Below are 15100 nucleotides of genomic sequence, written 5' to 3'. Positions count from 1 at the left end.
TGGTGACAGAGCCTCTTTAAAGTATCGTAAAGGGTGAAATCCATGACAAAATCTGTATGCTAATATATGGCTATTTACTTACCACGTGAGAAAAACAAACGTCCTATTCAAAAATATATAACATTTCACTGCTGCAGCAAACCACAGCAAAAATATTACTTGAGTACAAAGGCTTTATAAAAAAATATTTTAAAAAAAGCACACAGTGAGCAAACATTGGTAGTTTCGGTCAAAGCTCCCAAAACAAGAAACACTCAATGCTTTGTCTTTTCTAGATTTCTGTTAACATCGTAGTAGGGAGGCATTGATCAACTAAAGGGTAGGCTTGGTTTTCTTTGCAAGAGGCTCAAAGTCCCACCTCTGTTACCAGGGCCAGCTTTAAACAACCTTGCTGCTGCTGGCCGTAATAGTACGCCACAGGACGGCAAGGGGATAAATGCAGACATGCTCTCTATATTCCTTCTCATAAACTGAATTGTTACAGTATATATGGTACAGTAACAGTTTCCCTTATATAAAGACACATATGCAAAAAGGAAAAAAAAACACTCATATTTGCAAAATGCTAAGATTATAGAGGAAGGTAAAACCAGTACTGGTCAGGTGAGAAATCAAGCTTTTATTTTGAGTCTTTGCATCATGTGATATAAAAATGTATAACTTTACACAAGTATATTGACTTTCTACATTACTATAATAGTCATAGTACAGTGAATAAGTTCATGAATATAAGCTTCTGCATAACTCCAGGGAAACTATACAAAGTTGAAAGCCATAAAATATACTCTCTCTTCCGGAGAGAGATTTTCCTTTATTTAACAGATTCAACAAAATACTGAAGCACTTCTGTGTTTTGCTGTAGCCGCAAATAACTAGGCTGCATAATAAATAGTTAAAACAACAAGTCTGACCTTTTTTATTGTATTAGAACAATTTTAATTGTAAACCTGCAATTTACCTAGAAAACTGAGTCTTGGCTTTGTGCATCATGCCTCATAGAGCCACACTTGTCACCTCCTTGGTAGTACGCCATGCATACTGCCTCCTGCATTCCTAGTTTACAGCAGTCTTTAAAAAGTTTTACCATTGAGCATAGCAAAGCGTATACATTGAAATGCTGAACCTCTGATCTGTGCTTAGGAGCCCATGAGATGTTCCAGTGCAGAAAATAAAAAATACATGCAGATACCGTTTGGTCATGTCCATGTCTTGTCACTTGTGTCCAGTACTAGTACTTAAGCGTAGATTACTGAGCAGATTTTCTTATTTAGATATTTTGTATATCTCTTTTTAAATTTGCCTGCAGCTTCAAGACCTAACAATATGCAGCATTAAGTTAATCGCTAGACCTTATGTTTTGGTGAAAAATAAGATTACCGTACGTAGCATCAAACGTGGCAAGCACTTTAACAAGTCTACAGTAAGTGATGCCATTTAATATTCAGACAGTGTTCCTTTCTCGAGAATCTCGTTCCATGTTGTGCTGCAGCTGCACCACCACAGTTCCAGTGTTGTGCTCCTCATCACTGCTGTCACTGTCATCTGCGTCATCATCATCACCTGCATCGTCATCTTCATCAGATGACTCTACTATGCTCTGCTGAGAGCGCGACTCAGATATTGCCCCAAATGACTGGGTGCTGGCAGATGGCACAGGTCGCAGCAGCGGAGTGTTTTCTGAAACATCGTTATCCTCTTGGCTGCTGTCCGAATCGGACTCCGAATCTCCTTGGGATGGGACGACCTTTTGCTTGCAGACAGGGCAGGTTTTCTTTGTTTTTGTTAACCACGGGTCAACACACTTGCAGTGATAGGCTGAGAAGAGAAAATCTATTAGACATCGGTCCAAAGTAACTCTTAACAAATATCTACAAAAACATTTATCATTATAAAATTTGACTTCTTCAGTTATCTTCTCGGTTATTCTAAGCAGCAGTTACTTAATTCCCTGCCCTTGCTATCAGGACACGAGTAAAGAAAATTGCACGAGGCGAGGCTTGCTGAGCATGTAGAGAGTCACACGTTTCTGAGCTCCTGCAAGAACGCCTGAAAAATATTCGACTACTTTGCCTGAGGTGACCTATACTTACCTGAACTGCTGTATTACCGGAGATCCTCGCTTGCTGCGGTGATTGCGGGTTGGTGGTGTATAGATATGACCAGAAGCAAGGCAAGATTCTCTCAGAGGCCCGCTGAGCGGAACTCACAAGATGGCGCCGCGGAGGAAATGCTGGCTGATCAACACGTGGAGCCGGTGGTCACGATTGCGGACAGGTTGGAGCGCTTTGCCCGTACTGCCGATGAGTCTAGGGTGAGGAGCACTGTGGAGCTACATATTTCCGATCCCAATACCTCAGATGGGGAATCACTGAGTGCTATGGCGGGGGAGCCGCTTCCTGCGCAGCAATCCATGGCGGGAGATGAGCCCACACTACGAGATGTATTTTTGGCTATCAACTACTGCAAGTCTACGCTGTCTACTTTGAATGTAAAGGTGGGTGCCATGAAGGAAGATATTGCAATTATTAGGCATGATATGCAAAAGGTGAACGAGCGACTTGGTGAAGTGGAAGGACGGGTCACAGACCTGGAAGATAATATGTTTACTACCATGAAGGACTCTAAAAAGTCGACTCAAGATATTGTAGCTTTGTTTAACAAAACGGACGACCTAGAAAATAGGTTACGTCGTAAAAATGTCAGACTGATTGGAATACCGGAAAAATCAGAAGGCTTAAATTGCACAGAATTTATGGAGAAATGGTTGCGCACTTCTTTTGGCAAAGACACCTTCACCCCACTATTTGCTATTGAACAGGCTCATCGTGTGCAGACTTGCCCTTTACCACCTGGGCACCCTCCAAGACCTATACTGGCCAAGTTACTGCACTATAAAGATAGGGATATCATTCTACGAAAAGCGCGGGAATGTCCGGATTTGGCTATAAATGGCGTGAAAGTCTCCATCTTCCCGGATTACTCAGTGGAAGTTCAGAGTAAAAGAGCGCATTTTCAAGATGTCAAGAAGCGGCTGAGAAATTTGCAGGTGGCGTATTCTATGCTGTACCCAGCGAAGCTGCGTGTTGCAGCTCTAGGAAGAACTCATTTTTTTTGAAAATCCGCACATGGCCATGCAGTGGCTTGATGGACATGAGAGGCAACTGCGTGTCAAGACGCCCTGAAATATGGTTCATATGTTTTATCTTGCAGGTCATGTATTCTGATTAATGATACGTAAAGTAGTGAGTACGTGACTTGACTTGCTGCTATTTACTGGTCACTCAGGCAGCACTTACGGGCTTTATGCCTAGCAAGTATATTGTTATGTTGAAATGCAGGATATATGTTTAGACAGAATGATCGTATGCTCTACATAATCTTTCGGTGGTTCTATACATTGCACTAGTAGGAATCTCAACGCCCACTCTCTCGGAGAGAGAGGTTTACTATGTTTATATGTGGGGGTTTTTGGGGGTGTTCTGGGGTTAAAGGTGGCACACACTTGGATTATATGAGAGTGTAAAAGAGACGTACACCCTTGCTTAAAGATGAGAAATATTAGGCTAAATATTGTGTCCTATTTTGAATATGGCTGAATCAGTTAGCTTTATTAGTTGGAATATCCGGGGTATGGCTAATGCCACGAATCGTCAGGCCATTTTTCAGTATATTAGCAAGAACCCGCCGGCGATTGTGTGTCTACAAGAGACACATTTGATAGATGACAGATTACAGCAGCTACAGAGGAGATGGGTGGGCTTTAGCGGTCACTCCACGTTCTCAGCATTTTCTAGGGGAGTTAGCGTATTAATTCACAAACAAATTCCATTCAATTGCTTAGACATGGAGGTAGATGCAGAAGGTCGATATATCTGTGTGTTATGTACCATATACTTAAAAATGTTCATCATAATATCTATATACATACCTCCTCCTTTTTCTAATAGAGTATTACTACAGGCCATGTCTTTTGTGGCGGATAAACCTGGGATACCTTTGCTTATCCTTGGGGATTTTAATAATATTCTTGACTCCAACTGGGATAAATGTAGAGATGAGGACAGGGGTGACGGGGAGGCCCAGACTCCGTTTGGTACAATGATACAAGAACTGGGATTACTGGATGTGTGGAGATTAAAACACCGTCGTGAAAGGAACTTCTCCTGCTGTTCATCCACTTACTCTTCTCTATCCAGAATAGATCTGGCCTTGTGGAATGAGTGTATGTTGCCCTTAGTTAGTCAGGTGGAGTATCTCCCTAGAACGTTATCTGACCATTCTCCCCTTAGGGTCACGGTTGAAGTTAATAATCAGGGTTCCCATGGCCCGCGAATGTGGAAGCTGAATCCCTTCTAGCTGTCTTTGATTGATGGGCAAGGATTCATTGCCCGGAGGATAGAGGATTACTTTCAAATTAATTGTGGCTCTTCTTCTGTTCCTTATGTTTGGGATGCAATGAAGGCGTATTTGAGAGGCTTGTTTATGCAAGCAATTAGTAGACACAAAATGGCAACCAGGGCAGAGGATGAGAGATTACATGAAGAAATGCGTAGGTCGGAGGCAGCATTTATTTCAAACCCAACTGCGGTACATCAAACAAGTTTAGGAAATGCGCAAGACGCATTAAACTTACACCTTTTAGCAGTAGTGGGTAGAAAACTGCAGTTTTATGCACAGAATGGGTTTGAAGAAGGAGAGAAGGCTGGCCATATGCTGGCAATGGTAGCAAAGGCACAACAAGGGGTGTCGCATATAACTGCTTTAAAAACGGCAAGGGGCCATATGGTTACCGAGACCTCAGAGGTCTTGAAGGTTTTGGGGGACTTTTATTCCGATTTATATGCCTCCAAGGAGCATCCATCCACAAATGATATTTGCTCATTCTTAGCTAAAGCGCAGATCTCTAAACGGTCAGGGGGGGCCAGGGCACTTTTGGACTCTCCACTCACGCTGGAGGAATTGGAAGAAGCGGTCAAACAGATGGCTAACGATAAGGCGCCTGGGGCGGATGGGTTGCCAGTTGAAATTTATAAAAAAATACTCTGAGGTACCCAAACTGTTAGAAGTGTTTCACCATTCCCTGGCTCATGGCTCTTTGCCGGCTTCTATGCAAGAGGCCATTATTGTGGTCTTGCCGAAACCCGGGAAAGATCCTCAATTAGCTGATTCTTACAGACCGATTTCGTTACAGACAACTGATGTCAAGATTCTGGCGAAGGCCTTAGCTCTGAGGTTGAATAAAGTTATTTCTACCAATATACACCCGGATCAGACCGGCTTCATGCCTGCTAGGTCCACAGCTTATTTTTAAATCTTCGGCTGAAGGCGGATAATGTAGGGGAAAGAGCTATTCTTTCACTGGACGCTGCTAAAGCGTTTGATAGCGTGGAATGGCAATATCTTTGGTGCACCTTGGAGGCTATGGGTTTTGGACCATCCTTTAGGGCAGAGTACAAGACCTTGATCCATGCTATACAGCTCGAATATGGGCAAATGGTGGCTTATCTGCTCGGTTTGCTCTTGAAAGAGGAACTAGTCAGGGATGCCCATTATCGCCCCTCCTGTTTGCTATGGCAGTGGAGCCCCTAGCAGCGCTCATACGTTTGTCCGATGATATTTAGGGATTTTCATATGGCTCTGTGCAGGAAAAAGTGGCACTTTATGCAGACGACATGCTTCTCTATTTAGGGGATGTAGGTGGATCACTGGCAGAAACAATATCCCTAATTGAGAATTTTGGCGCATTGTCCAGCTTTAAAATAAATTGGGATAAATCTCACCTGCTCCCTGTGGATCCAATGTGCTCTACACCAAGGGTTCATGATGTGTCTATAGGGTGTGTTGAGCACTTAAAATATTTGGGGATAGTGGTTTCGGCTTCTCCTTCTGATTATATGGGCCTTAATTTTCAACCCCTTTTGGTCAAATTCAAAATGAAAATATCGGCTTGGTGTAAGTTATATTTGTCCATTGTAGGTAGGGTTAATCTTATCAAGATGATCCTAATGCCGCAATTATTGTACATTTTACATAATTCCCCTGTATGGATTCCTTTACGCGACTTCTACTATGTCAATGCACTTTTTAGAGATCCAATATGGCGTAAGGGTCACCCCAGACTTAAATTAGAAATTCTACAACTTGCAAAGCATGACGGCGGTCTGGCCCTACCCAATCCTTGGTTATACTTCCTTGCCTCCCAATGTCAGCCTTTTAAGGGGTGGGGGGGAACTTATATCGAATGGATCTAATGGTGCAATTTTGCAGTTACAGTTTGGTTCATCCGCTTTGTCAGTTTTGGAAGCGGGTCATTCTCTGCTGTCAGATAGGAACATGCCCACATATGCGCTGATGCGCAAAGTTTGGGATAAGGTCCGGTCCATTAGGGATATCGGGGTATGCACAGCTTTTACACCTATATGGGGTAACCGGGCACTCCAGGAGTTTTTCTCCCTTGAAGGATTTGAGGGTTGGCAATCGAGGGGCATCTCCCGTGTATCACAGCTGCTCCACGATGATATATTTAAAACTTATCAACAGCTTCAAGAGGAATTTGGGTTGCCTCGAAATTCCTTTTACCAATATCTACAGATAAGACATGCATATGATGCCCAAAAGAAGGTTGTAGATTTGAATGTACATGCAGATGGGGTGCTGGCTGTCTTACATGCTGGGAGTGGTACTTCGGGGTTATCTCAGACATTTATCAGATGTTGCTCAGTAAATTTTTGGATAAGTACCCCTTGATTGCTTCTCGAAAATGGGAGAGCGAAATGGGTCCCATCTCTGAAGAACAATGGTCAGATATCATGGAAGCAGTTCCGAATATTTCTCTTAGTGAGGCTGGGCGTCTCTCCCAATTATACATTATCCATAGAGTATAAGAGACTCCAAAATTTATTTTCAACATTGGGGTACGGAGTGATTCTACTTGTCCTAGATGCTCGGAAGATGAGGCTGATCATATGCATATGTTGTGGTCATGTCCACATTTAACTTCATATTGGTCAGACGTGCTGAAGCGGATCAGGATGCTTATGGGCTTATGCTTCAGGGGACTCCTATGGAGTGCGTTTTGGGGTGTGTTACTCATATTCAGACTTCTGTCCTGGGGCGGCTTGCTATTGCAAGGCTGCTATAGATAGCTAGAAAACGTATTGCATTACACTGGATACAAGGCCCCACGCCGACTAGGAGTGAATTCATTGCTAAAGTGAATAAAATGATTGTGTTGGAAAAAGCTGTATACGTAAAGCGCTTAAAAAATTTGATTCCACATGTGGATCGTGGTTATGTGTATCGGACTCTATCATAAAAAAAAGAAAATGGCACATCCTCCCTTCCTCCACAGCCACACAACTTAGCTTAGGGAAGAAACAAAATAAACTATTTGGTATGGAACCAATACTGTAGGTCACAAATACTGCATGTAAAGTTCCAATCATCAAATACCAATTCCCTTTTCTGTCCAAACAGCAACACAATAAATGCCTCCAAATATTTGGACACTCAACTGAATGTATGTTACTCATGATCTTAAAAGGCATTTTAAAGTGAATGCTCTTCAACATAAGCAAAAGTCCTCCATGACGGTATAACTAAGAAGTAGGCCATTAACCTCAATAGCGGCCGCTTTTTCTAAAATCTTTTCTAGTTCTAGGCGCAAAACAGAGTGCGCACAGGAGCGAGTAATGCACAGAGTTTATATCTACTAATGAACCTCATTCATATTTTGCCATTAATGAGGAGAATTAACACATTTGGCTGCTGAATAATATGAAAAGGGTGAGAGGGAAACTGATTAAACCAAATTTTGTTATTTATGACATGCTGTATCAGGTGCCATATGTTAACATGAGAGTTTTTGCAGTACCTTATCCATTTCAACCTAAGGGTATGTTCACACGAGGGCGTCCGTAACGGCTGAAATTACGGGGATGTTTCAGCCTGAAAATATCCCCGTAATTCCAGCCGTACCGGCATGTGCAGGCGCTTGAACGCCGCGTCAATTACGGACGTAGTTGGCGCTGCTATTCATTGGAGTCAATGAATAACGGCTCCAATTACGGCCAAAGAAGTGACAGGTCACTTCTTTGACGCGGGCGTATATTTACGCGCCGTCATTTGACAGCGGCGCGTAAATTACGCCTCGTGTGAACAGACAAACGTCTGCCCATTGCTTTCAATGGGCAGATGTTTGTCAGCGCTATTGAGGCGCTATTTTCAGACGTAATTCGGGGCAAAAACGCCCGAATTACGTCCGTAATTAGGCCGTGTGAACATACCCTAATTCTCTTACTATTTTCCAGTCAATCTTACTGTGCAACGGTCTCAAACTTCTTAACCCCTTAATGATCAGGCCTAAAATAGCCTTAGAGGGGTTTTCCAGCCACTAAAATTGCATGGCCTATCCTTATGATAGGCCATCAATAGCCAATAGGTCAGGGTCCGACTCTCAGGACCCCCGCCGCCTGTTTTGAGCGCTGCTGCCCCCATCATCTCTTCTTGCTCACCGAGTCGTCGACACGAATTTAGCGGCGATTCACAGGTATCGCAGCCTTTTCTCCCATTCACGTCCGAATGTCAGATCCCGACCCATCAGCTATTGATGGCCTATCCTGATTTTTTTTTTTAAATCAGATATTTTTTTATTGAAATTTCAAGATTAGACAATACAAAACATACCATACAAACCCTTTCCCTAACCCTCCCCCCAGGCACCATCAGATATTACAGAAATAAAAGACATATGTGGTGAAACATATTCCAAACATCGAATAAGCAATTCACCTGAAAGCAAGTACAATACAGATGTAAGGCAGACATAGAATTCTCTTAATCCCCATAATACAGAAAATTTCTACCAGAAAAAATCCATGGGCACAGTTTATGATACAGAGTCCGATACACATAACCACGATCCCCATATGGATAGGCCATACATTTTTAGTGGCTGGCAAACCCCTTTAAGGCCTTCACAACTGCCATACGGCTACATACGCTCCAATTGCCGATACCCCATGCATTTGTCACGTATATAAACATTGGCAGTCTGGAAGGGGGCTTAAAGGAATAGTGTCGCCAAAAAAAAAATTTTTTATATCAGTTTGATGTTAGTGTTTTATAAAAAACTTTTGTATTTATTTGTGTGTTTGTGTGTTACTATTTTTTATTTTTTTACTTTTTTTTCCCTATGGGGGCTGCCATTTTTTTTTCCATTTCTGTATGTGTCGATTAACGACACATACAGACATGGAATACGGCAGCTACAGTCCCATAGTGAATGCGAACGGGGCCCGTTCCATCCACTATTGTGTACGCCGTCTGTGTGGGAACGGCGCATGCGCCGCTCCCACACAGTCCAAGTTGAACTGAGCGCCGTCCGGCGCCATTTTCTTGTAGACCGGAAGTCGCGGCCAGACAGTAAGATTACTACTTCCGGTCGCGGCTTCCGGACTTGTGCACTTGGAGCAGCGGCAGCAGACGGAGCGGACGGACCGGAGGGAGCGGCGGCGGCAGGAGCAGGTAAGTGATTTCTATGTATGTTCGTGTTCCAGTGTGTGTTTACTAGTGTATGTAAACCTTCTACACTGTGTGTTAGCTCAAAAAATGGCGACACACAGTGTAGGAGGTTAGACCGTTCAATCCCCTCGTTTCTCCCGGCACTAGCCAGGATAAAGGAGGGGGGGATTCTGAGAGCTCACTAGAGCGAGGGATTTTTTTCCAATTTTGCAGCATAAAGCAATGTGGTTGCTTTACCACATGCAATGCTGCAATTTTGGAAATTGCTTCATCTAGTGACCAGTGCTGGGAAATATTATAAATTAGAATCTAATTTATAATATTTCCTGACTCGTGAAAAAAATAAAAAAAATTAGAACAATGTTTAATCACCTATACACTAATTGTTTAACTAAAAAAAATAATACATTTTTTGCTAGCAACACATTCCCTTTAATGAGTGCAGTGCTGCTTCATTGTAAGCAGTGCTGCACGCATGTCTGTTGAAGCTTTGAGAGCCCCGGAATACATCCTCCTGTAGATGGCACCACAACCTCCCTCCCCCTGTAGAAAGCACCACACCCTCCCTCCCCCTGTAGAGAGCACCACACCCACCCTCCCCTGTAGAGAGCACTACATGAGCTCCCTCTAGGGGCAGAATCCCCAGTCAGAGTGTTCTGGCAGGGGATTCCGCTCCTAGACGAAGCATCTTACGTCTCTGTCCATATATGGAGAGAGACGTCAGGGGCTCCCTCTAGGAGCAGAATTTACATTACGTACATGTGCCACCCCTAACACATACATGCCGATTAAATAAAGGACTTCAGTTTTTTTTTTAGTTAGGAGTGGCTAATAACAAAAAAATTTGTCAAAACTAAAGTGTTTTCCAGTGACAGGCGGTCTCAACTAGGGAGATAATCTTCCACCACTGACATGTTTTCATTTGGGTTTCCTTACCATGTGAACATGGCAATACTCGCAGCTTATCTCCTTCCTCATACTCATCCAGGCAGACGGCACACACATCATATTCATCACCTGTAATTCAAATCAGAGTCTGCAGCATCAAACAAGTTAACAAAAATAAGACAAAGCAGGTGAAATAAGTGCACGATGACAAAAACATGATATTCTACATGGTTTATGTCATGGTGCCAAATATGGACTCCTGCACAGGACTAAGTTGTCTCATATTTTCATGATTCACTACACATGTTAACCCCTTCAGAACTGAGCCACTTTTGGACCAAATGACAGAGCCTCATTTTTTAAATCTGACGTGTGTTACTTTATGTGGTAATAACTCGGGAATGCTTTTACCTATCCAAGCGATTCTGAGATTGTTTTCTCGTGACATATTGTACTTTAAGTTAGTGAAAAAATTTGGTTGATATATTCAATATTTTTGTGTGAAAAACACCAACATTTTGAGAAAATTTGCAAAAAATTTGCATTTTCTAAATTCAAATGTATCTGCTTGTAAGACAGATAGTAATACAACACAAAATAGTTACTAGCTAACTTTTCCAATATGTCTACTTTAGATTGGCATCATTTTTTGAACATCCTTTTATTTTTCTAGGACATTACAAGGCTTATAAGTTTAGCAGCAATTTCTCACATTTTCAAGAAAATTTCAAAAGCCCATTTTTTTAGGGAACAGTTCAGTTGTTAAGTGGCTTTGAGGGCCTTATATATTAGAAACCCCCACAAATCACCCCACTTTAAAAACTTCACCCCTCAAAGTATTCAAAACAGCATTCAGAACATTTTTTAACCCTTTAGGCGTTTCACAGGAATTAAAGCAATGTAGCGGGGAAATCTACAAATGTAATTTTTTGGGCAGAAATTCCATTATAATCAATTTTTCCTGTAATACTGAAGGTTTTTACCGGAGAAGCACAACTGAATATTTATTGCCCTGATTCTGCAGTTTTTAGAAATATCCCACATGTGGCCCTAGTGCGCTACTGGACTGAAATACCGGCCTCAGAAGCAAAGGAGCACCTAGAGCCTTTTAGGGCCTTCCTTTTCTTAGATTATATTTCAGGCACCATGTCAGGTTAGAAGAGGTCTTGTGGTGCCGAAACAAAAGGAAATACCCCATTTTGGAAAGTAAACTCCTTGAGGAATTCATCTAGGGGTGTAGTGAGCATTTTGACCTCACAGGTGTTTCATAGATTTAATTAGAATTGGGCAGTGAAAATGAAAAATGCCATTATTTTCCAATACCATGTATTTTTACCTCCAAATGTTTAATTTTTTCAACAAATAAATGAGGAAAAGCACCCCAACATTTGTAAAGCAACTTCTCCAGAGTACGGAAATACCAAACATATGGTCATAAACTGTTGTTTGGGCAAGCGGCAGGACTCGGAAGGGAAGGCACGCCATTTAGCTTTTGGAGCGCTGATTTTGCTGGATTCATTTCTCTGCACCATGTCGCATTTGTAAAGCCCCTGAGGTACCAGTACAGTGGAAACCCCCCAAAAGTGACTCCATTTAGGAAACTACACCCCTTGAGGAATTCATCTAGGGGTGTAGTGAGCATTTTGACCCGCCAGGTGTTTCATAGATTTCATTAGAATTGGGCAGTGAAAATGAAAAATTACATTATTTTCCAATAAGATGTAGCTTTACCTCAACATTTTTATTTTTTTCAACAAATAAATGATGAAAAGCACCCCAACATTTGTAAAGCAACTTCTCCAGAGTACAGAAATACCCAACATGTGGTCATGAACGGCTGTTTGGGGGAAGCGGCAGGACTCAGAAGGGAAGGCACGCCATTTAGCTTTTGAAGTACAGATTTTGCTGGTTTGATTTCTCGGCACCATGTCGCATTTGTAAAGCTCCTAAGGTACCAGTACAGTGGAAACCCCCCAAAAGTGACTCCATTTGGGAAACTACACCCCTAGAGGAATTAATCTAGGGGTGTAGTGAGCATTTTGACCCCCCAGGTGTTTCATAGATTTCATTAGAATTGGGCAGTAAACATGAAAAAAAATCATTTTTTTCCACTAAGACGTAGCTTTAGGTAAAAATGTTTCATTTTCTCATCAAATAAAGGAGAAAAATCACCGTAACATTTGTAAAGCAACTTCTCCAGAGTACGGAAATACCCCATATGTGGTAATAAAGTACTGTATGAATACACATCCGGACTCAGAAGGGAAGGAGCGCCATTTGGCTTTTGGAGAGCAGATTTTGCTGGATTGGTTTTTCTGCTCCAAAAGTGACCCCAAAAGTGACTACCAGTACAGTGGAAACCCCCCAAAAGTGACTCCATTTGGGAAACTACACCCCTAGAGGAATTAATCTAGGGGTGTAGTGAGCATTTTGACCCCACAGGTGTGTCATATATTTTATGAGCAGTGAAAATGAAAAATTACATTATTTTCCAATAAGACGCAGCATTAGTTAAAATTGTTTCATTTTCTCAACAAATAAAGGAGAAAAAGCACCGTAACATTTGTAAAGCATCTTCTTCAGAGTAGGGAAATACCCCACACGTGGTCATAAACTGCTATCTGGACACACAGCAAGGCTCTAAAGGGAAGGAGCGCCATTTAGTATTTGGAGTGGAGATTTTATAAGATTCGTTTTTTGACACCATGTTGCATTGAGCTATAGTACCAGTACAGTGGTACCCCCCAAAAAATTACCCCATTTTGGAAACTAGATCCCTCAAAGAATTGATCTAGGTGTGTAGTGAGCATTTTGACCGCACAAGTGTTTTGCAAAAATGAGTAAACAATAGATGTTGCAGATTGAAAATTGCTGTTTTCCACAAATATGCCATTTCAGTGCCCAATGTGTTGTGCCCAGCTTGCACCACCGTAGACACACATGCCATAAATTGTTAAGCGGGTTCTCCAGAATACCCCATATGTGGTCATAAATTGCCGTTTGGGTACACTGCCAGGCTCAGTTGGACCACCATTTGGCTTTTGAAGCGCAGATTTTGCTTGGTGTATTAGTGGTATTTCAGCTTATAATGTGGGGGCATATGTGAGCTGGGCGGAGTACATCAGGGTATATGTAAGCTGGGCGGAGTACATCAGGGTATATGTAAGCTGTGCGGAGTACATCAGGGTATATGTAAGCTGTGCGGAGTACATCAGGGTATATGTAAGCTGGGCAAAGTGCATCAGGGCATAATAGGATGATCTAATAAATGGGGTGAATGAATAATCCATGGATTGGTGTGGTACGCTTGGAACCAATCCTTTATACACAGGCCGGGTTTATTGGGTATTATACAAAATATCTGCGCTCCAGTGTTGCCTTATATTTGACTTCTTCACTAGCCCTATAAGCCGCACAAGGCCCTAAAGTTTCCTCATCTCTGCTGCGTCTACAGGGTCCAGCAAATGACGATGTGGGGTATTTAGTGAAATTCTACTGGACCTAAAAATTAGTCTGGGTCGTCATTTAGCATCATTTTGCACCATTGCGTTTTGAGAGTCATAACGTGTTATTTTTCCGTTAGGGCGTGTGTGAGGGCGCCTTTTTTGTGGAACGAGCTGTAATTTTTATTGGTTCCATTTTGGGGTACATGCGATTTTTTTTTATCACTATTTATTACATTTTTTGGGAGATGAGGAAATAAAAAAAAAAGCCATTCCAGCACGTTTCTTTTTTTTTTTTTTTGACAGCGTTCACCGTGCAGTATAAACAACATGTTAACTTTATTCTGCGAGGCGATACGATTACAGCGACACCAAATTTATATCATTTTTTTACGTTTCACTACGTTCCCACAATAATAATACTCTTTTCTAAAAAAATCCTGTTTTAGTGTCGCCATTTTCTGAGAGCCGTAACTTTTTTATTTTTTCGTTGATATCGCTGCGGGAGGGCTTGTTTTATGCGTGGCGAACTGTAGTTTCTATTTTGCGTTACTTGCAACTTTTTGATCACTTTTTATTACATTTTTTTTGAGACAAGATGACCAAAAAAAAAAATGCGGTGATTGTTTTTTATTAAAATTTTTTACGGTGTTCACCATGCGGTAAAAATAATGTGATATTTTTATAGATCAGGCCGTTCCGAACGCGGCGATACCTATTATGTATAGTTTTTTTTTCATATTTCCATGTTTTTTTAATAATAAAGGAGTTGATCAGGGAAACAGGACAAGTGTTGTTTTTATTATTTATTTATTATCTTTTATTTATTTATTTTTCTTTCACATTTTTTTTTTAATTTTTTACTTTTTCTTTTACACTGACCTGGGGACTTGAAGATCTGGTCTCCTGATCCCCGCTACGATGCACTGCACTACTTATGTAGTGCAGTGCATCGTAACTGTCATTTTTCATTTGACAGTTAGCGTATTAGGTCCTGCCTCGGGCAGGACCTAATAGGCTACCGTACCTGGGCAACCAGGAAGCCTAGTAACGGCTTCCTGGTTGCCATAGCAACAATCGCCACCCGCGATCCACCGCGGGGGGGCCCGGGGGTTACAGAGGGAGCTCCCTCCCTCTGTAAACCACTTCAATGTGGCGGACGTCATTGACAGCCGCATTGTAGGGGTTAAATGGCTGCGATCGGCGGTAACAGCCATCGCAGCCATTGCAGCGGCATGTCAGCTGTG

General features: G+C 42.0%; 1 protein-coding gene across 2 annotated transcripts in view; it reads right to left on the bottom strand.

The window, feature by feature from the left end:
* Window positions 1-599: 599 nt before the first annotated feature.
* Window positions 600-15100, bottom strand: part of RNF13 (ring finger protein 13) — a 200688-nt gene continuing 186187 nt past the window's right edge. For both annotated transcript variants that reach the window (XM_075861488.1, XM_075861487.1), the window contains exons 9-10: window positions 10459-10539; window positions 600-1815 (exon numbers count right to left, since the gene is read on the bottom strand). In XM_075861488.1, coding sequence (XP_075717603.1) covers window positions 1442-1815; window positions 10459-10539 — 455 coding nt within the window. In that variant the 3' untranslated portion in view covers window positions 600-1441. The remainder of the gene's footprint in view (window positions 1816-10458; window positions 10540-15100) is intronic.

This window comes from Rhinoderma darwinii, chromosome 4 (genome assembly GCF_050947455.1).
Source record: "Rhinoderma darwinii isolate aRhiDar2 chromosome 4, aRhiDar2.hap1, whole genome shotgun sequence".
Taxonomy (NCBI): domain Eukaryota; kingdom Metazoa; phylum Chordata; class Amphibia; order Anura; family Rhinodermatidae; genus Rhinoderma; species Rhinoderma darwinii.
The sequence above is the reverse complement of the archived record's forward strand: the minus strand, read 5'-3'. Positions and strand labels throughout refer to the sequence as shown.